This window comes from Carassius auratus, unplaced genomic scaffold (assembly GCF_003368295.1).
Source record: "Carassius auratus strain Wakin unplaced genomic scaffold, ASM336829v1 scaf_tig00007487, whole genome shotgun sequence".
NCBI classification, from domain to species: domain Eukaryota; kingdom Metazoa; phylum Chordata; class Actinopteri; order Cypriniformes; family Cyprinidae; genus Carassius; species Carassius auratus.
Window position 1 is genome coordinate 109,450 of NW_020523854.1, and position 23,645 is coordinate 133,094.

At 37.5% G+C, this 23,645-nt stretch overlaps 1 protein-coding gene across 1 annotated transcript in view; it reads right to left on the minus strand.

Moving 5' to 3' along the window:
* Positions 1-22,747, minus strand: part of LOC113071511 (BAI1-associated protein 3) — a 46,313-nt gene extending 23,566 nt beyond the window's left edge. Inside the window, exons 1-3 of the mRNA XM_026244855.1 lie at positions 22,274-22,747; positions 10,919-11,080; positions 1,345-1,432 (exon numbers count right to left, since the gene is read on the minus strand). Of these exons, the coding sequence (XP_026100640.1) occupies positions 1,345-1,432; positions 10,919-11,067 (237 nt within the window). The 5' untranslated portion in view covers positions 11,068-11,080; positions 22,274-22,747. The remainder of the gene's footprint in view (positions 1-1,344; positions 1,433-10,918; positions 11,081-22,273) is intronic.
* Positions 22,748-23,645: the final 898 nt, after the last annotated feature.

Below are 23,645 nucleotides of genomic sequence, written 5' to 3' on the forward strand. Positions count from 1 at the left end.
GACCCTCACAGCAGACGTGCCATATGGTGGTGGGAGTATCACTATTTACAGCCTAAGATCCAGATAGATCGCAGTCTTTGTGGGTATAATGAATCCTAATTGTACTCTTCATCTCCACGGCAGTACTGCCGACTAACACTTGTGAATTTCTCTGTCCGCTTTGTATCCAATCTCACTAGGCATTGCATTTAATTCTGCACTACATTTACTGTCTTTGCATTTATTATTTTTGTCTGTCAATTAGGTTAGCTGACATTTATTACCATTATTACATGACATTTCCTAGTATCATTGCCACTGTCGCTGTAAGGCTGTGGAGGACATATTATTGTTTTTCCTTACAGTTGGACTATAATGAGAAGAGTGGAACTAAACCTGACTTGGCTTATACATAAAAAATATACTAGTGGATGTCAGGATATACGCCCTCAAGGTGAAGCCGAACTGTGTGTAGGTCGTGCATCGCAATGCTAATGATCCTAAACACAAATAAATCAATAACGGAAAGGCACAACCAGAGAAACTTGGTGTTTTCCAATGGTCAAGTCAAAGTCCTGACCTTTAGCCGAATGAAATGTTGTGGCACGACCTGCTCAAGCAAGACAGCACAAAAATCTGTAGGACGTAAAGAGAAATTCATGCAAGGGTTTGCTTAAGAACATGCATCCTTCCTTCAGTCCTTCATAATAAATATATATATACTAATGTGTGTGTGTGTGTGTGTGTGTGTGTGTGTGTGTGTATGTGTGTGTGTGTCAATATTCTTCTTTCCAAGTACAAATTATACTTTAACTACTTTGTTATTCATTAATTCATGCATCAAGGGATAAAGGAGAACATTTCTATATCAAGGTTTGCACAGTGTTCCCCTCAAAGATGATGAATGTTGGATAACTGTGTTCAATAACGATGCGGAAAAGCGTAATTTCACACATTAATTGCATGATTAGATCTTAAGGATGCCATTTCTGTAGGATTCTTCAATAGTGAGTATACAATACTATCCATTATAAATGTTAATGCTGTTTTTAATCACCCAGCACCGCTTGGAGGCAAATTCTACTCAGCCAGCATTGATCGCTGTCCCTTTCAACATTTACTGCTAGAACAGTAGGAGAGGAACGCTCTTCAATAAACATCTAGTTCAAGCACATTAACTCAGACGCTGTCTTTATATGAGGGGGAAATGGGAGGGCGAGTTTCTGTGATGGCTGAATCCCGCAGCAATGCTCAGGAGAAAGAGCTGCTTTAATATGACCTGATTCTTCAGCACACGGGGGAATGTGGTGACAGGGATACACCTTGGTAAAAGCAGGGATGCAATCTTTTGAAGAATGATGTTACCTCAGTTTGGCCGGCAGACAGCAGACTATCCTGTTTCTGGAGGATTTTATTCATGCGGTCAAAGAACTCCCCGTTTCCCCTGGCAACCCTGGAAATAGAGACGGATCAGTTCAGTTGCGGAACATTTCACCCTTGTTTACATTTAATTACACAATGTGGCTTCAAAAAGAGTTTCCCTTCCCTTCCTTTTTATTTGTATTTTTTTTTACCCTGGCACTGCTTCACTGTAATCACTATCACATATATGCTGAATGGACCTCTGGAGTGCTTCTCATTCACACTAATAAGATAAGATGAGCAGCATTGAGAGATCTTTGACAGGCATCCAGCAAACGCTTGTTTTGGGCTGACATGTAATTACTGGAACATAGATAAATGGAGAAGTGGTAATCAACTGTCAAATTGTCAAATTTAGGCTGAAACTGAGAGCGTTGCTGACAAGAGGACAAATTAGTATGAAGCTTTTACTTTCAGACAATGTTTAGTTTTAAGAGAAGTAAAAATGTTTTTGTCGTTACAGTAAAGTTAAACTTCTCTATTCTATGTGAACACTGATATGAACCATAATAGACAGTTGCTACACGGGATGTGCTGGACACCTTCTTCTGAATACCACAAATAATGACTTATAACAGAAACAAATAAAGAATCAAGAGAAAATATTCACTGTAATAATTAACCAACTTGCAACATAACAAGTAATATGTTTAATGAATATATTTAAAATGACAACCCTAGTAAAAAAAAAAAAATATTTTTGGAATACTAAGTATAGTTCAAATCTATCAACATATTTGCTGACATATCACTCGAGACTTACGAGTAACTGTTTTTGCGTGCTACTTGTGAATAATGCACATTATTAAGCCTAAATTTGTTTAAATGTCACTATTGATGAGGATTGTATGATCGTTAAATAACATCTGTCTTTAAATGTAAGATATTTAAAGTGTACCTGAAGAATAGCTGCAATAGTTCTAGTTTAGCACAACCAAACATACTTCAGTTTATCTGTAGTAGGATCTCAGCAGTGCATTTCTGCACCATGAAAGTGCATTAAGTACAAAATTAGTTGCTACCATTGAGCAGAGTATACCAGTGTACTATTAAAAGTACAATTGCAGGGTATTTTTATTAAGTACATAAATAGGTAAATGTATTTGTAGTATTTTTCACTAGGGATCACAATAGTGAGTTTTTATTAAAACTAACAGGACTAAAGTGTGAATGTCATGAATGAAAATGCTTATGGTGTGATTTCAAGTTTTGGTGGCTGTCTCTCAATTGAATGTGTGTCTCAGAAATCCAAATTGTAATACTATGAGATACATATTTTTCACGTTTAAAATGTCTATTTTGACTAAATCCTTTAAACCTAAAATGCTTCTGGGATTCTCTTTTTGCTTTATAAGGCGGTAAAAAAAGGAATATGTGAGATAATTGCACAGGTAAGACTCCTATCCCTTTGCTGGTTTGTAATTATCAAATGACTTAACCAGTTTCTCCAGATACATTTTGCTGATAAAAATTGCATTGATGATTCACTAGTAGGATAGTACGAAACTAGAACTAACTTTGGGTGTGAGTTCCAAAGAAGCTAATCACGGCTGTTTCTAGAAAACATGAACTTTATTGCACATCATTCAAACCACATTTGTTAGAACTGACTTGCATATTGCACACATGTGCATGCTAAACTAACACTTAAATTTCCTAAATATACCAGAAATAGAATAAAAATTCTAAAATGTATGGAATTACAGATCCAGATTATATTGCATGTAATGCTGATTATTTTGCTCAAGTGCATGATCTATTTAAGTCCACATGTCATAATAACAAGAAACTATGCTAGTAACCACAGACCGAAAGCTGTAGTTTCAACCACAGAAGTTTGTGATGCTATTTACAAATGTTCTTTGGAACTATGGATTCAAGAAACACCAAATCGTTGAACTATATGGAAAATTATGAATCTTGCAACCATAGTTGGCTACTGATGTTTTTGCGAAATGCACCCCAGATGGCTATGCATGCTGGTCTTTTCAGCTAGGCAGGTAATCCGTTACTTTACACATCTGAAAGAATGGGATCAGAAAGCAGATGTGGCTCAGTCAAGCTAAACAAACAAACATGGTGGCAAACACTGACAGCAGATTTCAGGGCTTGTTGTGGACCTTGTTGCTTCACGTTTATCTGCAGAACGCCTGTGCTCAGTGGGGATTGAGGTGACAGGCCTCCCTATCCCTCTGACAAGCCTGAAAATCAACAGCTTGAAACGCATCCTCGAGAAAGGCCTCCATGGAGATAAGAAGATGATGGACATTTTCCGTCCTCATTAGTCACTGCCACACTGCTTGAACATCATCAATGCAACAAGTATACAATCACTTCTTGTCGCTTCCGATCAAGACTCTTACACACTGTCCAACTTAATTTATCTTATCGCTAGGAGATCCGAGGAGGAGGTGGGAAGCGTGCCTCTCCCACAAACCAGGGGTGAACTCCTGGACCCCTGCCACTTGCTAATTTTCCAGACCCGGTCGTCATGGTGATGATAGCCCGTTCAATGCGGGATTGGTTGGCAGATTGCAGCACCTAGGGAATATCGCCCATCTCTCCTGCTCTGCCCTGCCTGACTTCAGCAGAGTGTAGAGGAATGAGCGGGGAATGCATTAGTATGGCCACACAGCTGTCCGACCACCTCAGTGGGCTCCAGCCCCCAGTCTCTCATTATTTATCCAGCCCACAACACTCCAGACCAACAGCAGGTGAGCATTTACACCCCCCCCCCCCCCCCAGATATCCAGCAGAGCGCTCCTGGGATTCCCTCAGGAGATGAATTAGGGATGACACTTTGAGTCCGCATACATCCATATTAAGATACTCTAAACGAGGCCACGCATTATATCATTGTCTGATAATTCTAGGACTGTCTAGACTGTTTTCTCACAAACGAGGTCTCAAAAATCACAAATGAGGTACCTTTAAAGTCTCAGATGATTCTCAGTCAACTTGATTCTTGATGCCAATGAGATAAAAAGAAGTGTGAAGGCACTGTGTGCAATTTTAGCGATCTAATAAATTCCGCTTATTTCAAGAACACACCCACCGTCCAAAATCCAAACCTCCAAAAACATGTCCGCAAAATCACATACTTTCCTATTGTATAGTGAATGAAGTACTATGTCTGAATTCACAGCATTCATAAAACAGTAAACAAAAGGTCCCTGGAAGACCTACTCTTCCCAGTGAGATTATGTAGTGCACATCTGATTTCACTGTAGGCTACAGGAGGGGATTTGTGAATTGCAGTGAAGGGACTAATGCAACTAATGATTACAACTAATGCTGGTACGTCACATGACAATGACAAAATGATAGATGAGGTACATCTAGATTCCATTTATCCATACTATAGAACATAGTTTTTTTTTTAAAGGTCTTTAAGTATGTACTTTTTCAAAAAAAGTATCTACTCAGAAAGTATGCAATTTTGCATGCAGCCTTGTGTTTTTAGTTACGTGTGATTTCCGACTCAGGTAATATGTTCCAATAAGTTATGGTCCCATGAGCACAGATGGCAGATATCAAATCACAGACTTGTTCGAGGTATTATAGACATTCTTGGCAACCATGCAAAATGATTGACAGGCAGAGACTGTTTCTGATTGGCTAGTTTCAGAGGCTGCTTCTCTCGCTATTTTCAGCTGTTTACAGAGCCTAGTACTGTCAGATAGAGACAGGTAGTGATGTATTTCGGTATTCATTTCTTAGGCGATTTCAGAGAGGCAAGCAACAGCAAGCTATCTTTGAAAGCATAGGATCCCACCGTCCCTCCAAATCACTCTCCAAAGCCAGGCCTCCTCCAAAACACATGAACCTGACAGACAGAGGCTAACCAGCAACACGATAAGTGACAGCGTTGGTGGAGGATTGAATGCAATGCTGTCAGATTACCTCATGTCTCATTCGGTGAGAAAATATTACAGCAAATGCAAAATTTTACAATAATAATGCCTTTCATTCTCGGTCACTCTGCAATAGCGTAATGGAACGGACTGATGCCGTTTCATGTCTTTGTGAACAGGGTGCACAGAGGTATGCAAATACATATGTTGACAGGCAAATAGGACAGCCCATTATAGGCCCCAGACCGAGGGATATGATTGGATGAACATTTTACAGTACTATGCCTTCCACAGATCATATAAATACATATTAATACATTCAAGGGTTGTTCACCAAAAAAAAAGGAAATTCAGGCCCCTCATGTTGTTCCCAACCTGCAAGACATCAATTCATCTTCAGAACAGAAATTAAGATGTGGTAGTTGCATTGCTGTCTATGGAGGCTCAGAAAGCTATCTTAAAATATCCTAATCTTTGTTCTAAAGGTGAACAAAGGTCTTACAGGTCAACTATCCCTTAAACTTAGTGATTACTATCAGGTTGTGTAGAGACTTTCAAACAGCAATTATTATAAATTTTTTTAACCAAATCACCTACCCTGCTTTTAAAAGAAACATAACTGAGACATAACTGACAAAGCTTTTAAACGGTGACCTCTGAGCTGTAATATTTTACTCTGAGTGATGCTGAAAACCAATAAGCTTGCTGTTTAAAAGTCTTGAACATTGTGCGTCTGTGCTAGGCTTTACATCTTCAGTCAAAGCTTTTAAACCTGGATTATTACAACTTCTGTGATTTATACGAATGCAAGTGACACACACACACACACACGCATGCACGCACACACAAATATGCACAAAGCTTATTTGGCCATCCACATTCATGTTGCTAGGAAACAGACTTTTCCATCAAGCTTTTTATTATTTTAGCAATATTGTTTATTTTCATTATTCAGACCTCAAACATTGTATTGGAGAACAAAAAATGAAAAAGTGAATTATTTACTGGAATATCACAAACACACACAGATACAAGTGTATGAATGCGGGAGCTTCCCGCCGACTGGACTTCAGAGGCACAGAGCAAAAAATACAGCTTGGCACTTATGAATCAGATGAATGCCCAGCAAAATGTTAAATGTTAAGTACGCAATAATCATCCTTTGGTTAAGGCGACATTTAGAGACGAATCATTTTCGCCGAGTTTGTGCAGAAAATAAAAGTAATGCTCACCCACACAACAGGAAATAAAATTGTGGATAGAGCTCATTACCTCTGATTCCATTCGGTCCTTTCAGGTCGTACTGCATGTGATTACGCTAATTTCTAATGCTGCCGCCAATCAACCGTATTCCTCATATTTTCTGCTGTGTACTGTGGGTGCATCATAATACAAGATCTTTCTCTTAACCAGGTCATTTAGATGACTGTCACAGCTATATGAAAGTTACACATCCAGGTTCCTACTGCAGTTTCTCTCAAAACAAGGTGATTTTATATCAAGTAAATATGGCACTGAACTGTAACAGCTCCCTATCGTCTTAGCAAAAGTCTTTATTCTTATGGATGATTAAGAATTTAATCTGTAATTTGACTTTATTGTTTGGTTCTTCTAATTTGTCACAATCTGTGCTGTCAATTTTTTTATTTTTTAGCTTTCACTCTGAGTGTGCTGTATTAGCTTTGCACAATATGTGGTAACTGGATGAAATACTTAAAATTTTATATATTCATTTAAAGTCATGGGCTCAAATAATCACTTTTATATTTTAAAGAAAGATAAATGTTACAAGTGACGCTTACAATTCTCAAGACTAGCTAGCATCCTTATAATTATCATTTTTTCCTTTGCTTTATATACTCCCGTACAGACCAGAACATTTTGCACGTATCTGTAATGATGTGATTCAGTAAAAAGCTTGTGGTGGAGAAACCCTCCACCTCTTTCTCCTTTTAAAATGATGACAAATTGCTCTCTGTGCGATACAAAATAAAATGTTCTGCTATTCGCTGTAGTGATCAACTCAAATTAATGTGCATGATTAGATCCTAACAAGACCAAAAAAAAGCTATTACAAACTGTCTGATCTAATCAATATCTGAAAAATAAGGGAAACCCTGCTCTGGTTCAGGAGATATGGGACATCAGTGGCTACAGAACTCAAAAATCCAAAAGTTTAGAGGTTTGTTTAATCTAGTTTATCCCATATTCTCATTCATTATGTTTTTATTGTCCTACCACTCAACATGGGTCAACATCATCAGACACACAAATGATTATAACAAAGAATGAGATTTTCAGTTCGTTCTATCTACTCAACCACATATGTATTGTATTTTACAGCCCTATTGGTTTTCAGGTTTGCTACTAATAGTTCGTATAGTAGTTGGCTATTATTATAACTTACCTACAAAATTTTAAACAATTATATATTTTTTCTATACAATTTCTATGATGGAGATGACATAATATGGCTGTTACATGCAATATATAGGCTAATAGTAGCAAGTTTCACATGTTAACAGTAGTTAAGTAACTAAGTTAAAGAAGTTCACTTCCAGAATGAAAATTTCCTGATAACCCCCATGTCATCCAAGATGTTCATACATTCCAGGATTTTTCTCCATATAGTGGACTTAAATGGGAGCCAATTGGTTGAAGGTCCAAACTGCAGTTTCTGTGCAGCTTTAAAGGGCTCTACACGATCCTAGCTGAGGAATGAGGGTCTTATCTAGTGAAACAGTGATGAACATGGAAAGACATGAACATCTTGGATGACACGGGGGTGAATAAATTAAGAAATTTTCCTTCCGGAAGTTAACTAAGCCTTTAATATGGACTAACCATTAAACACGTTTATTAATCTTAGTTTGTGTTAAATACAACATCTTATAATACATTTCTTAATGTTGTGTAAGTATTAATTAATGGACTTGACACTAACTAACAATGAACAACAATCTAAATCTAGCAAACATGAATTAATATTGTATCAAATGTTATTACTCTGTTAGTTGATGTCAGTTGATGCATCATCTAAAAGTACAAAAACTACTGGGAACTTGTTGTAAAGCAGTGCACAAAATATAAGCATAATTGGATCAAATTATTGAAAAATGACAACATCAAAAAACCTTGATGAACGACCTTGAAATGAAGACCTTCTTTGACTGAAGACAGTGGGAAGACTTCATGTTTTTTATAGTAGGCCTAATATATGAGTAATAAAATAGTAATACAGTAATCTCTCATGAATCCGTGCCTGGCATTGGGATCTAACTCCACATAATCGTTTTCAAACGTTTCCATTGATCTGTAGATCTTACGCAGGCTGTAATCAGGGTCACTCGTGATGTGAATAAGGACGGGACGCTCCACACAGCTTTCTATCATTTGCATAATATTAATGAGTATCTGGGTTACAGGTATTAGTTCTCTTTGGTGCTAATGAAGGAGATGAACAACTTCCTGCAGACCTAATGATGGCAGTCATATAGCCCGAGGCAACGGCGGCTAACGCACTTCAGAATCTCATAGGAGGCTGACTGAATCCTGTCTAGTCCAGCCGCTAGTTAGGAAAACAATGGAGGGATTGCGTGCATTGACCGCTGCTTGTTACATCTGGCCGGCAATGACAGCAATCACCCTCGCGGACGGTATAAAAAACATTAGCGGAGAAGGGTACAGCAAATCAAGCGCAAAACAATCATTTAGTTCAGCTCTGCACGTAACAGGTGTTTTTCCCTCAGACAGAAGCGGTGCAGTCATTAAAAATAAAGCAGCTCATATTTTAGGAGCAGCTGTGATAAACAGACGTGTTTTGGTTGCTATAGAAACCTCAAGGTTCATATGCCCATCATTACGTTTGGCTTTGAAATCAGTCGAAAAGGAATCAAAACAAGACAGATAGAGAGGACGACTGAAAAACAATCAACTTTGTTTAGCTCCAGCAGTGAACCCATTCTCCACATACATGTTTGTGGACTTGAAGTTGATCATATAGCACTAAATGGTGACCTAGGACAAAATAAGTTAAAGTGATGTCTTTACAAGCATATAAAGCTGCAAATACACCAGATAGGGTAAAAAACATGTTCTGTTCTTTTAACACTGGTGGAGATGTGCTGGAAAACACTTAAGCCGTGTTATATTTATAGCCTCTGGTATTAGGACTTTCTTTGCCTTTTCGTAAAGATCAAACGGACTTGCATTACCGTTCTTCGCTAACCACAGAGACCAAACCACTTTTAGCATTTCTGCCTGGAAATTGTCTAAAAAAACCTGGCCTGAATGGACAAGAAAAGCCTGTAATACTGCACAGAGCCAGAAAGGTAATTGTTGCATGATCCGCACAAAGGCCTTCTTGTACTGAAATCTTAACAACTATAAAATTGAAATGTGATAGAGCAAGGTGTCGAGATTGAGTCATTCTCAAAGCGTGAATGCACTATAGACACAGTAGGCGTTCAAGAGCTAAATGAGTCACTGGCCAGTTCATGGACAGTCATGCCACCATCTGCTAAGATCTGGAGGAAGTTAACAGATCAATACAAAACTTGAAGCATCAAGAACATTGAAACAATTACCCTCCATTTGTTAAGTGTATTAACCTCTACTGTGTCACTAATAATGGTTGTTAAAACAACCATGAAATTGCACATTGTGGGTTCAATTTCTTTTCTGAACTTAGGTGTAATATTAAGACGAAGAAAGTGTTCATCTTTTTTAACTAGCCTTTAGTTTACACGTCTGCTAAAACCACACTTCACAGGTTGATTGTAGACAAAAATCACAAAGACATCTTAAGGATGAATAAAATGCAGCCAATCAGCTGATGATAAATACAATTAAAAACAAGTGTTTGCACAAATACACACCAACACGATTTGTTGCTGCTTCTAGTTAGTGGCAGATGATAAATTATAAATGTGTGCACGGTTACAATTTTGTGGTCAGTACATTATTATTATTATTATTTTATATAAATACATAGTTTTATTCAGCAAGGATATATTCAATTTATTCAATTTATTCAAAAAAAATTCAACAAAAATATTAAGCAGCACAACAGTTTAAAACTGAATAAAACTATTACCATTAATAATGATAAGATGTTTATATGAGAATAATGTTTCTTGAGCAAAAAATCAGCATATTAGACTGATTTCTAAGGAAACATTTGACACTGAAGACTGCAAATTCATTATATTATATTATATTATATTGTATTGTATTGTATTGCCTCCACAGCCATGGCCTTTCCAAACTTTCTTACTTCCTTAAACATGCTCACTTTTCCCACTGTCATCTTTGTCTTGCTCTCTGGAAGGTTCAAAAGGCTCTATTCTTTGCAAAGCAGCTTTGGAACTATACTTTGTCAGAAGCACAATACCTACGAATACAAATTGAATTGATTTCATTGTTCTTTAGAGATTACAACTATTCTCTTCTTCAGAAAACAGCAATCTTTGTACTAGTGCTTTAAAGACGTGGTATTCAATCCTGGACTGTGTTCAGCGTTGCCTATAAGGTAACATGAAGCTTTCTAAAGTACAAATAGAATAGAAGTGGTGAATAAAGTAGCAGGTTCAGCAGTTAAAGCCTTTTAGGTTGTTATGGAAGCCATAGTTTTGAGAGTGTGTGCTCTAGTGGTCCAGACTCACCTGTGTACGATGGTGCCAGAGCGGCGGGCGAGCGTCGGGGGACTCCCTCCAGCACTGGTACTGGCCGGTGGCTCCCTCCTGGTCCTCAGAGACTGGCTCCTCTGCACCTGCCTCAGCACACTGCTCTTCAGATCCAGCAGCGTCGACATGCTCGTTCACTATCTGCAGAGAATACCACATACTGCATCAGCTACGCCACAGGAAGGGTGAAAAGGTGACAGAACGAGGGGACGTGTGGGGGCCATTATCAGAGAGCACTTCTCAGAAAGGCGTGAGCCACGAAACAATTAACCCAGCCTCCACCTCTCGGGCCGACCATTGGCTGTGCTCACAAGGGGAACGATGAGTAATTACAGGCCTCATCCCTCCCTCTAGTAATCCATTTATAAACACACTTTGCATAAGGCACACGCGGCTGCTGTCCAGTGTTAATTGACGTACGAGTCAGGCACATTTGTCTTCAGCCGCAGCGAGCGGTCATCGGTGTGAGAAGCGAAACCTGCAATTACTCTCAATGTCAAGACGGTGGTGGATTTTTTCACCCGGCAGCTCAAGGTGTGGTGCAGACGGAGATTGTAAGAGTTCGGCACAGGCTCTTCATTCAGTTATGACCGGAAGCAGAGGTTTAAACTCTAGGCTCTTAACCCAAGGAGAGTCTGAGAGAGAAGAACAGCCACTTCTGTGTACGGACCGAGAGTGACTCACTAGTGAGCCACATTCAGTCACATTTCTGGGAAAAGCAGTGGCATACAGAGAGAAAGAACCATGGGGTGAAAATCAAAGCGTAAGAGATTGACAGAATCAGTGGCGGAGGGTAATTTTGATTGAGATGTCACATGCAGATGTACAAACGGTTCTTTCATCTCATGACAGTCCGCCTTTGTCAAATCTCTAAATGTTACGAGGAGGAGTTCAGAAGCCCACTGTTGTATCAGTTGTTTTCTATACTTCAAAGACAAGCGCAAACATCTCTGTGTTCACATGTCACTGGTACATTACTTCACAGCACTACAACAGATTGTCAGGGTTTTGGTTACATTTTATTATTAATAATTTTTTCTGAAGATTTAGTATTTTAAATCAGTGTTGACCTGTTTAGACCAGTTTATATTGTTTATATCATGTTTTTAAAGCTCCAGCTTGACCAACTCTTACACATGACCTGCTGAAACTAGCATGAAGTTGCCTCAAAACACCTTAAAATAAACGAGGAATTTATGCTGATTACAAATTTAGCTAGTTTAGTCCATCTGCAGGGTTGACTTGAAATCCACCCATCTGAAAAAAACATCTTAGCCCAATCCAGAGTTTAGCTCTAGCCTGCCCCACCACACCAGTCAGGAAGTTTCTAATGGTCCTGAAGACCTTGATTAGCTTGTCCAGGTGTATTTAATTTATTCTTCTATAGGAACGTGTGTCGAAGCGGGCGAGTCAAAAGGTGTCATCATAGTACAGTCTACATAAAGTTTATTAGATTCATGTCGCACGGTGTGATCAGATTGCTAAAATCATGCAGTGTGTAGAAGGCTTTAGCCTAAGCTGGTTTGCTGTTCTCCAAACTTGGTCAGCATGGTGACTGAAACCATCTAATGGGCGAGGCTTAACACCAGCTTCCAGATGAACCAAATACACGCATTAACATTTCTGAAGATTTAGCATTTTCAATCAGCAAAGAAAACACTGTTTGATGCCATTTGGACCTGTTTGTATTGCCTTTTTGAACCAGTTTTCAGTGGTCTAGCCTGACCAACTCTTGGATATGACCTGCCAAAACCAAATTTACGGTGCTCCATAAAACCTTCTACTGGTGGATATAAAACTATTTATCAAACACTAAATGACTTATCACACATTTCCAGACGCAACAAAAGGCCAATTCACACTCTACAGACAAATGGCAACAAAAACACCAACAGACAAGTCTGTCAGAGTTTGTTGGATCAGTGTGTTACCCCTACCTGCGTTTGTTGTCGTTGGTTGGCATTAGTATTAACCAGACTAAACATGAGTAGTGTGATATGATTTTCAAACAAACGACAACAAACTCTGATGTAATCTGACCTGAACAAACCTTTTCCGTGACAGTGAGGGAAGTTTCTGGTTGCGATTAACAAATGATCCTAAAAATGGCAGGTAACTGGACAAACTGAAACTGATTAGAGACCACCCGAGCAACATTTTGAAATCCTTGTCACTTTTCCGACGCATTTCCAACTGCACCCCGTCTTCACAAGAAACCACAACATCACCCTCTTTCATTTTATTTGACATATATTAAATTTATGCATTTAGCAGACGCTTTTATCCTAGGATAGCAAAGTCCACTAAAGGAGGTAGAGCTTTCTCACATTTGGCTCCCAAACTCTGGAATAGCCTTCCTGATAATGTTCGGGGTTCAGACACACTCTCTCTGTTTAAATCTAGATTAAAAACACATCTCTTTCGCCAAGCATTCGAATAATGTATCTTTTTAATTGTGAGTGTAGTTGCATCTGTTCAAAGGTGCATTTTTATTCATTAGCTTGGGTTAAACTAATTTTACTTTGTTGGATCAGCAGCCATGCTAATGATGTCTGTATTTTGTTTCTATGTTTCGCCACGGGATTTACATCCCGTGGTAACTAGGATTTACACAAGCTCCAGTCTGGATCCAGAACACCTGAGAAGAGATGATGCTGACCCTCAGAGGACCTCAGATGATGCTAACCCTGAATCAACAAACAGAACTAACAATTATTGCTAAATGTGTGACTGAATCATATAATAACTTAATTAATAATATTGATAGTTCATCGTCTAGCTGACTACGTCTTGTATTATTATTTTTATTTTTTCTAAAATCCTGTCAAATGTGCACAAACTACTAGCTACTACTAAATATTGTAGAAACATAATTTTCTGTAAAGTTGCTTTGTAACGATTTATTTTGTAAAAAGCGCTATACAAAAAACTTGAATTGAATTGAATTGAAAGCGACTTACAGTGCATTCAGGCTATCAACTTTTACCTATTATGTGTTCCCGGGGAATCTAACCCCCAACATTGCGCTTGATATCGCAATGCTCTACCAATTGAGCTACAGGAACGATATATATATATATTATATAAGTATATTATTATTATGCTATATATATATATATATATATATATATATATATATATATATATTCAGGCGAAGAATGTCATGGAAAATTCTGTTTGTGGTTACAAGTTACATATAGAGATTTTCTTTTCCAGAAAGCCAAACTAATTTCTTGTTTCTCTCTTGATTAACCCTCAGGACAAGAGGAAAGGATTTGTTTGCTATTCCTCTTCTTTTAATTTGACCAGACATGCATTAATAAATGTCGAAAGATGAGACATAGCAAAGCCTTTCATCAGAATCCCAGCACCTTGCCAACTCCCTCCACAGAGCAAATTCCTCCAGTCACTGCGCAGGAATCGAGCTCAATGTGCATCGAACAGCACCACGGTGTATTCACCTGAATTCTCAGCTCTCCTACTGGTGGCAATTAGCACCAGGCCACCGAGCAGCTGCTTCCCAGGTGTACTCATTTCAACTACGCACTTCGCCATCTGAATTGAATGTCACTCTGTCTCAGTCATCAGCTCCCATGAAAGGCTAGAACTGACACACTACCAAACACTAGACAACAGCTGCCCATGGAGCGCTGCCATAGCCGACAGCGGGAACATCGGCTCCTTCTCACTGGGTCATCCCCGCTGAGCCTCTGTCTCTCGCAGAGGCTCTAGGGCCATGTGAATGACACCGCTGCTCAACAGAAAGACAGTAAACCTGGCAGTCAAAGGCTTCTCCGCTGGGGATGGAGGGGTCTCTATGGTAACGGCTGAGCGAGAGGAACTGCCAATGCAGGTACACAGCATTCAACAAAAGCTGCACAAATCACCCTTTTGTTTTGCTCATATCACCTTTTGTTGGGCCAGTTACGCTAGCAATGGTGACCAGGGAACTCTTTGAAAAATTCCCATCGTCTATTCCTAAACTCGCATGTAAAAGTTAAGAGCGCCCCCATCAGATAAGCAATATTGCTGAAATGCATCTCTCCTTGGCTTCAGATTCATCGATTTCAATTTCGCCAATTGCTACCAAAATGTGTTATTGATTTCATAATCTTCTTTTACACAGATTCTTACTCTCATTCATATACAAAGGCTGAGCGACCGCTTCGTTGTATGGATTTTCATTCTCATTCATAGAGATGAGTTAACCTTCTGATCTTTGTCAAGTGAAATGAGGCAGGGCTGCTGTATAATGCTCTCGCCAGACTGACCAGTGCCTATTCCTCAGCCTTCATTTATTTGTGGCTAATTCTTTCTGACAAGATATGCCATCCAACGAAGAAGACCTTTCAGACTACAATGAGGTTTTCCAGGTCAGTATTTATGTTTTATGCCATATGTCACTAAACAGACCATCTTTAGGGCCCTATGAAATACATTTTATTTTTTCCCAAATTCCGTTTTATCTATTTTTCTAAATCATGTTGAACATGTTGTTTTTCTAAATTCTGTTTTGTTCTGTTAAAATTTTTCTGGATTCAGTTTTTTTTTTTTTCAGTTTAAATTTTTCTAGACTGTTTTATTGGTTAAATTAAATTGTATTAATCGAAAATCATGAAAAAAAAAATATTAAAACCATGAAACATATACAATTTAACAGCAATCTATTAAAAGTTTAACAAAAATCTAATTTTTAAGGCCCAGTGAAATACTTTTTTTTTTTACTTTATTTATTTATTTATTTTTTACCAAATTCTGTTTCTGTTAATTTTCTGTATGTAAATGTAAATATAATTTAATAATAAATAATTATTGTAAATATTTCTTAAAAATATTGTTTTAATAATTATTTTATTTTTAGCTGCCTAGTAGTTCTATCATTAAATTAAGTAATGTATTTCTGTCACTGTTTCTTCAAGTTAAACCAAACTTTTATTTTGACGGGTAGTTGCGAAGACTTTTAGGTTTCTATTTGTATGCATGTATTTGTACTGATGCTAGTTTTACTCAAAAGAAATGGTAAAATGCTCATGGAGTGAGTCTCAGAGCAGTTCTAGAGATTATGTTTATGTGTTTATGTACTCATATATTGAGGCGGCAGAGGCTGAAAACACTGAGCGTCAAGCGCTTCAGTATGTGTGTAGTAAATTAAATCAATAAGTAAACTAAAACAAGTAAATGAATGAAATGCATCTGCACCATTCATTCACACAGAACATAAAGGAATTATATTTAAATAGTATTTTTGTGGCTTTATATTCACAATATTATATTCACCATAACGCATTTTGATTTAAGTGTAGTCACCTAATTTTGATTTATTCATCCAAATTTCCAGCGACATTCCTTGTTATACAGTAAATTCACTGTATTGGGATTCCACTATTCCATCCACATTTTTTGCATCAAGGAAATCATACTGCCTTACAGCTTGTGATTCTGGCATCACACAAATTTATGTTTTGCACTATTTGTGTGATATTTTAACATTGATCGTATGTGTGAACACTATTTCCTATGTTCTCTATTGCTCTCAGCCCACTAATCCAACAGGAGCACTGTTTTCATAATAATTTGTGATGGCAGACCCTGTGATTGTCATTGACGCAATCACCGCTCTCTTCTCTCACAATGAAGTCTTTCTGGATAAGCACTGAGAGACGGCCCATAACCTTGTCTCCAGTATTTCATAAATTGGAAAAATGTCAAGTGTCCTTCTCATTATGAAGCTCTGAATAGTGAGGTAAAAGGCTGCCTGCATGGGTGCCATTTTTTTTTCACTTCAATAACGAAATTATATACACATATATTTAAAATTTTAACCTGTCTAGCCATAATGTGATCCAATCAAATCAGGCCCACAATTCTCAAAATGTGTCATCTATATATTAGTTGTGTGGGTGAAGAACATCCTGAGCTTTTTCTCCCCAAGCGAGACCTTGGAGTGAAAGCTATGTCTAACCTGACAGACAACGAGACAGACAGAGCTGTAGATCAGTCAGTGAAGGGGCAGAGCTGCTGTTGTCGGTATGAGACATGGGTTTGCTCAGTGAGTGGGTGATTCCATGGGAACATAGAAAGATTTCTATTTCTGTAACAGAAATCATGAGGGAAAAAAAAATATTGTATACACACAACATATATATTGTCAAAAGAATACTGGGGCTGTCAAAACTTTTTAAATATTTCAACTTTTAAATACTAATATGTCATGAATGATACACAAAGGACAAAAAAAAAATTATAAATCAATAATCAGGGCCTAAAATTATAACTTGCCAAGTCCTTTAATGACTGACAGTTAATGCTGTTCCACACAAACTCCATCTCTGTGAGTTTGATTATATGAATATATTCGTTTGAAAATATAAAGTGCCAAACAGCTTGCTGTGAGAATGGTTTATAAATCTGTTATAAACAAAATAATCATTTCAAACATTTCCCTGTGGTTTCCTGCCAAAATTAAAGATCAGTGGTTTCAGTTTTTTTTTTTTTTTTTTTTTATAAATGTAATTGTACTGTCCTTATGTAAAAAATAAATAATAATAATAAAAATAATAATAATAATAATAATAATAATAATAACGGTCATCAGCATTGTAAAAGTTTTTATATATATATATATATATATATATATATATATATATATATATATATATATATATATATATATATATATATATATATATATTTTACATTTATAAAACTATACTTAGTATTATAATGTCCTTGCATCAAAAAAGTCATGAAAACACTATTGTGTAGTATTTCATTGTTCTATTTAAGCAATTAGAAATTCAAATATATATATATACATTTATACATATATTAGCCTCCCATTCAATGCTATAGAAATGTATCCACCTATTATGACTTCCACTGCTAAAATATTTTTTTATTAAAAAAAGGTCCAGGGTTATCGTAATTATTAATAAAATCATCCTTATTAAATACTTTACAGTTCAGTAGTATTAGTGATATTTATTACTTTGTATTGACTTAATCAGATAATAATTTGATTAGATAATAATAATAATAATAATAATAATAATAATATGATAATAACAAAGTAATAATAATACATTGAAAATACTGATAATAATAAGATTGTATTTAGATGAGTTTCCCTAATTTTTAATGAAGAAATAAAAATGAATACAGTTTCATGACCAGAATTTCTTTTTAAAATATTAATGGCTAGTAATGGCTACTTTTAATGGCTAGTAATATTAATGATTTGCTTTCAAAAAGCAACATATTTCAGATTTGATGTGGATGCATTGGCACTTACTACTACTGATGGGCTGTTGGGATCCTGAGACAAAAAAAGGTTAGGAAACACTAATACAGGGCAGGTAGCACAGGGGAGGAACCAGGGCTCCTATCATTACAATCTCAGGGCGATAAAGCCAATAATCCTCTAGGCTGTGAAAAAGGTGTATGGGGCCATCAGGGGATCTATGCCAGCTTATTCCCCACAAGGCCATTCTCAAAGAGCCAGTCTGCAGTGTTGATCAACGTTAACATCAGGCATAATACCACAGACATTTTGCAACTGGGATCGATCGGGACTCGAAACCCTATTGGTCTCTCAGAAATGAAACTAAATAAGAATAGCTATAGTTCTGTGTCTGTCCAAGCTGCATTTGAGATGTTTACGGATCTTTACACTCACCATGTGATGGAACAAATCAGATAGAAGTCCAATGCCACAGTCTTTTACACCGAATGTGTTGTGTCACTGAATGCTGAACAATGACAGCTAGTGAAATATTGACCCTTTTCTAAAACCTAGTGATCTGCCTCACTGCCTACATGGGCAACCTCCCTCTAAATCAGCATCCTAACCATCATGGCATCTCAAATAACTCTTTAAAACCTCCAAAATGAGCCAAACATGCACTGCATGCCTGAAAATATCTCCCGGTGGACACTTAAAGACTCAGTTTCTTGTCTCCTGTCATGTTGCTGTGCACTCTACACAACTGATCGCTGACTAGGTGCGTCTATTACGAGATCATTCTTCTCCCAGCTCCTTGAATACTTTCTGCCCAAATCTGCATGCTTCAACCAGACCACAAGACCACACTCTTGATGACTGTAGGAACGATTTCACAGTGACACTTGATCTCATGGAAACTTGCGAGATCAAACGTGACTAGAGAAGAAAAACAATGTGATGTTCTCTGCTCTCATGGCATGTTTGTGGCTGCCAAGTTTCAGCTGTAGAAGCATGCAACATCGCTCTCGCTCTCAGTGATGCTTGCTCGATGGACTGCGATCTATCACTTCTTGTAGCAAACTAGCCATCAACTTCAATCAATCAAAGGCAACATGCTGTAGTTCTTTAGTAGTACCATATATTCGTATATTGGCTGCAACACAAATAGCGCTCTGAAATGCCTGAGCTCCTCAGCACCGTGATCCCCCTCAGCAATCTCGGGTTTCAGCACCAATGTAACAAAGTTCGTAGATTGGGAAGAAGGAGGTGAGGACTGGCAAACATTTAACCATAACCTTAATAATAAGATAAACACAAAACTGAAAATAACGCGGCAGTCCCTCATGGACCACTGACGCGCACAAACAAAACCAAAACAACATAAAATAGTTCAGGCCTAGTCCAGGTTTTTCACTCCTCCTCTTATCCTTCCGGAGCTCCTCCGTGGGACTCGAAACGGGAGAGTGGTGCAGGTGTCTCTTTATTATCATCAACTCCACCGGCCCCGCCCCACACATCACATATATTATATTTGATTATATTATATTTGTTTATATACAAAAATACATCTATTTTTATTTTTTATTTTCATGTATTTGTTTTTAATTTTTTTTGCTCAGGTCACTGCAGTGCATCCTGAATCGAATTCTCCACAGAGGATACATGCACTGCTGCATTGAATTTTGGCTAAAACGAGGTATGCTAGGAAGCCGCTTAATTTAGTATGCTTGATCCATGAAACAGAAAAGGAGCAGAAAAAGAAAAGAAAAAATGAAAAAGAGCAGTTTATCTCGATTTCTTTTCTGGCTTAAGGGATAGTTCACCAAAAGATTTAAATTCTGTTATCCTTTACTCGCCCTTACATCATCCAAAATGTCTGTGCACGAATGTTAAGCTCCAAACATAACAAAAAATTTAGCTATATTCAAGTTTCATTTTGCAGCTATACAACAGTTTTGTGATTCTCGTTCAACTCACTGATGGACATTCAGTGAATAATTATTTAAATTTAATTTGGTTCATCACACAATACTTTAAATGACTTCAGAAGACTTGAAGAAGAACAATACATTGTATGATGTATTTTTGGACCTTATTAGATATGGTCACTATAAACTACCATCGTGAAGAATAGAGCTGTGAAGAGAGGGTGAGTTATCACAATTAACACATATTTAATTGGTCATAATTAACTTTTAATTTACTATTTACCTTTCACAGTTATCACTATCTATTTCACATATTTTCCATTTGTCTTAGTCCACTACACTGTATATCAATGGAAAGTTTGTGCTGCTTGTTTCATATGAACCAATAATATTGCCTTGATTTATTTGACACTTACTACGGTTTTAACAGGTCACTGCTTAAATCAACAGCAACTTTCAAGTAGTCTTCTCAAATGAGGCAGTGGAATTTTACTCTACTGAAGTGGAGCAGCTGATTATTGAGAAACATAAAGGGTAAATGATGACGAGCCATCATGATTTTAGAGAGGAATGGAAAATGGATGGATATTTGCAAGCCAACAGCCCTAATAAAATACCAGTTACTTTCAAATCAAAGGACTCTTAAACTCCAAGACGGCATCTGATTGCTGCACATTCAAATATAGATGCTGCAAATAAATAAATAAATAAATAATACAATGCCACTTTTTTTCTATAGCTGTACTGAGACATTCACAGCAACTCACAGAAAGACAGATAAGAGAATGGAGTGCTGTCTTTTACCTGTGGCAAGGAGCTCTGCTCACACATCTGCTCAAGCCCCCATTAAGACCAGCAAAGATTTAAACTGTCAATCAGACACCAAAGGGAAGACTGCGGAGCTTTCTCATTCAATTACAGTGGGACAATCTCTTACGTGAGCATGTGCTTCTCTATGGCCAATGTAAAAATAGAAAGACATATTTTTCAGCTACAGATATCTCAATCTTGTATACAACATTTTCTAAAATCTTGACAATTCATGAAATTATGTTTATGATGAATAGAGTATATAAAAACATATACATTTTAAGATATCTAAAGTCTTTCCCACTCAACTTCACACAATCAAATGAATGAGCTAATGGTTATTTAAAACAATGTTATGAATAAACTCTTCATCTAGCTACCTGTTAAGTTGTTTAGCTCCTTTGTGCCATTTATTCTATGTGATTTCCCCCCCTCTTTGTACTAAAAAGTTTTTGCTCTCCAATCTGTGTTTAAATGAATATACTACACATGGTTTATAATTTGCTTCTTGAATTTTCAACCTCATCTTGTGTCTATATGTGTTGTTGTCTTGGCAACTAACTCCCTTGTGCACCATCGCACCATCTCGGGGTAAAAGAAAATATGTATTCGCATTTAAATGAAGCTTTTTATGGGTACCCCTAAGTTATCCAAACACACGTCTCGCAGTTATTCTTGCTTTATGTGTGTATTCGGTGGCTGAAATCTGCACTCCTTAAAATTTCAATTTAGTTTTTAGTGCATGGAGCAGTTTTATACTATTTAATCCATTACATTTTTTACAACCTAGACAAAAGAATGGGATATGAAACATCAGCTAATATACATCAACAAAACTTAATGATATATACACATCACATCATTTACAATTCTGCTTGTGTCTAATGACTGCATACAAAATACAAAAGCAAGATGATGATTCAGTTTCAGGGCAAAATGCTCTTTTTCATTGTCAGACAAATAAATGAATAATTAAATCCAAAAACTGCGCCCTCTGAGAGCTACTTTACCACCCATAACATCTGTTGAGACATAGCTACAGGTGTTGAAAAAAAAAAAATCTTAAAAAGACCAAATACACAGTAAATCGCAATTCAAATCCACAGTAAGCCATTACGCAAACTAAATTACAAAAATAATACGTTTTAGTAGGCTATATTGAAAAAACAAAACAAAAAACAAATCCTGTAACACTATAACGCAGGTGTAAAGCAAGACTAAACAACATATACATTGACTTGTACACACAGGTAACAGAATAAAGCTAGTAATATTTCCTACGCAAGCTTATCAGACTGTAATTCGCAGCGTTCAATGAAAGAATACAATTCAAACAACACAATTTAGGCATAAATCCATGGAAAGGCATCTCACCTGTGGATTTCTCATTCACTGCTGTGCGATGTTTCTGTGCGTCTCAGACTTTTCTTCGCCCATCGAAATCTACGCAACTGGTTGGTGGTTTACCCCTTGAAGTCGGGAGATGTGTCAACTTAGCAACAAACGTGAATTTGTCCACATCTAATGACAGGGAAACGTTTTAATTTCTCCGAGACGTTTCCGTCTGCTCTTGTGCGCGCCGGTTCGAGCTATATATGGTAAAGGGAAGCGCGAGACTACTTTGCATGCCTCGAGCTGTTGCTGAGGGGCTGTCAGCCGCTTTGCCAAGAAAGAACAGCTTTGCCGTGTTTTATACTATTATAGAACAAGGAAATGTTTTAGTTTTATGTGTAGGTCCATGTGCAGCAACATAATATAATAATAATAATTCGTTATGCAAAACAGGTGTAAACGTCCAGAAAGTGTTCATATTTGCAGCTAGAGCAAGTCATCTGCTTTGTATGGAGAATAATAGATTCTCTATAAGGGTTGCATGAGTATCGCCTGCCAAACAGATGAATATCACATTCTGGACAGCCTACAATTTTATAAATCAGCCCAATAATAGCCTCTCCCTTACTGAGGGTTTGCCAGCATTGTATAACTAGGGCAAATTGCACAAAACCTCCATAAAACCACTAGGCTATTGTTTTCAGAGCTCACTGAAAGAAAGCCACAGCCAAGACTTGGCATTTATGTAGGTCTCCTCTATTTTGTTCCAATTAGTAGGAGGAGGTGCTACCCTGCAGACAGTACATCTGAGACATTAGTATGAGTAAAACAGAAGCGTGGAGCCGAGCTCCCAAACAGTGCGGTGACTCATGCTGTCACAGACCAAACGTGTGTTCATGCACATGCATGTGAGAATATGAGAAAACACAATGCTTTTAGTGCTCAGGGCCAGAGGGAAAAAAAAGAACAAAACATTGAGGATCGCAAGAGGAAGATTTACAGAACTGAGCACATCTGAGGGAATCTATCTAGAGAACATCGCTGAGATGTTTTGTTGCTTTTTCTGTTGTGTTTCTAATTGATGTGCACGTGACAGGCTATGTGGGTGAGTTCTTTCAAATTAGCCCACTCCTCCACTAATATAGGCTGATCTTATTGAGCTGTGGTTATTGATTACCGGTCTTTCAACGTGGGAAACCAGATTAGATTAGTGCCAACACAGCTATCGGATGAGCCAACGTCAGTCTCAAAAGACAGATCTGGCGAGTCGGATCAGGGAATTAAAACACAATCCTTGGCAAATGCCAGTTGTTCATTTTGTTTAATGTCCCACACAAGAGCTTTTAAACTCAAGAAGAACCCCGATGATTCAATCACGGGCCATTTTTGTTTAAAGAATTGTGGAAACCTGGGG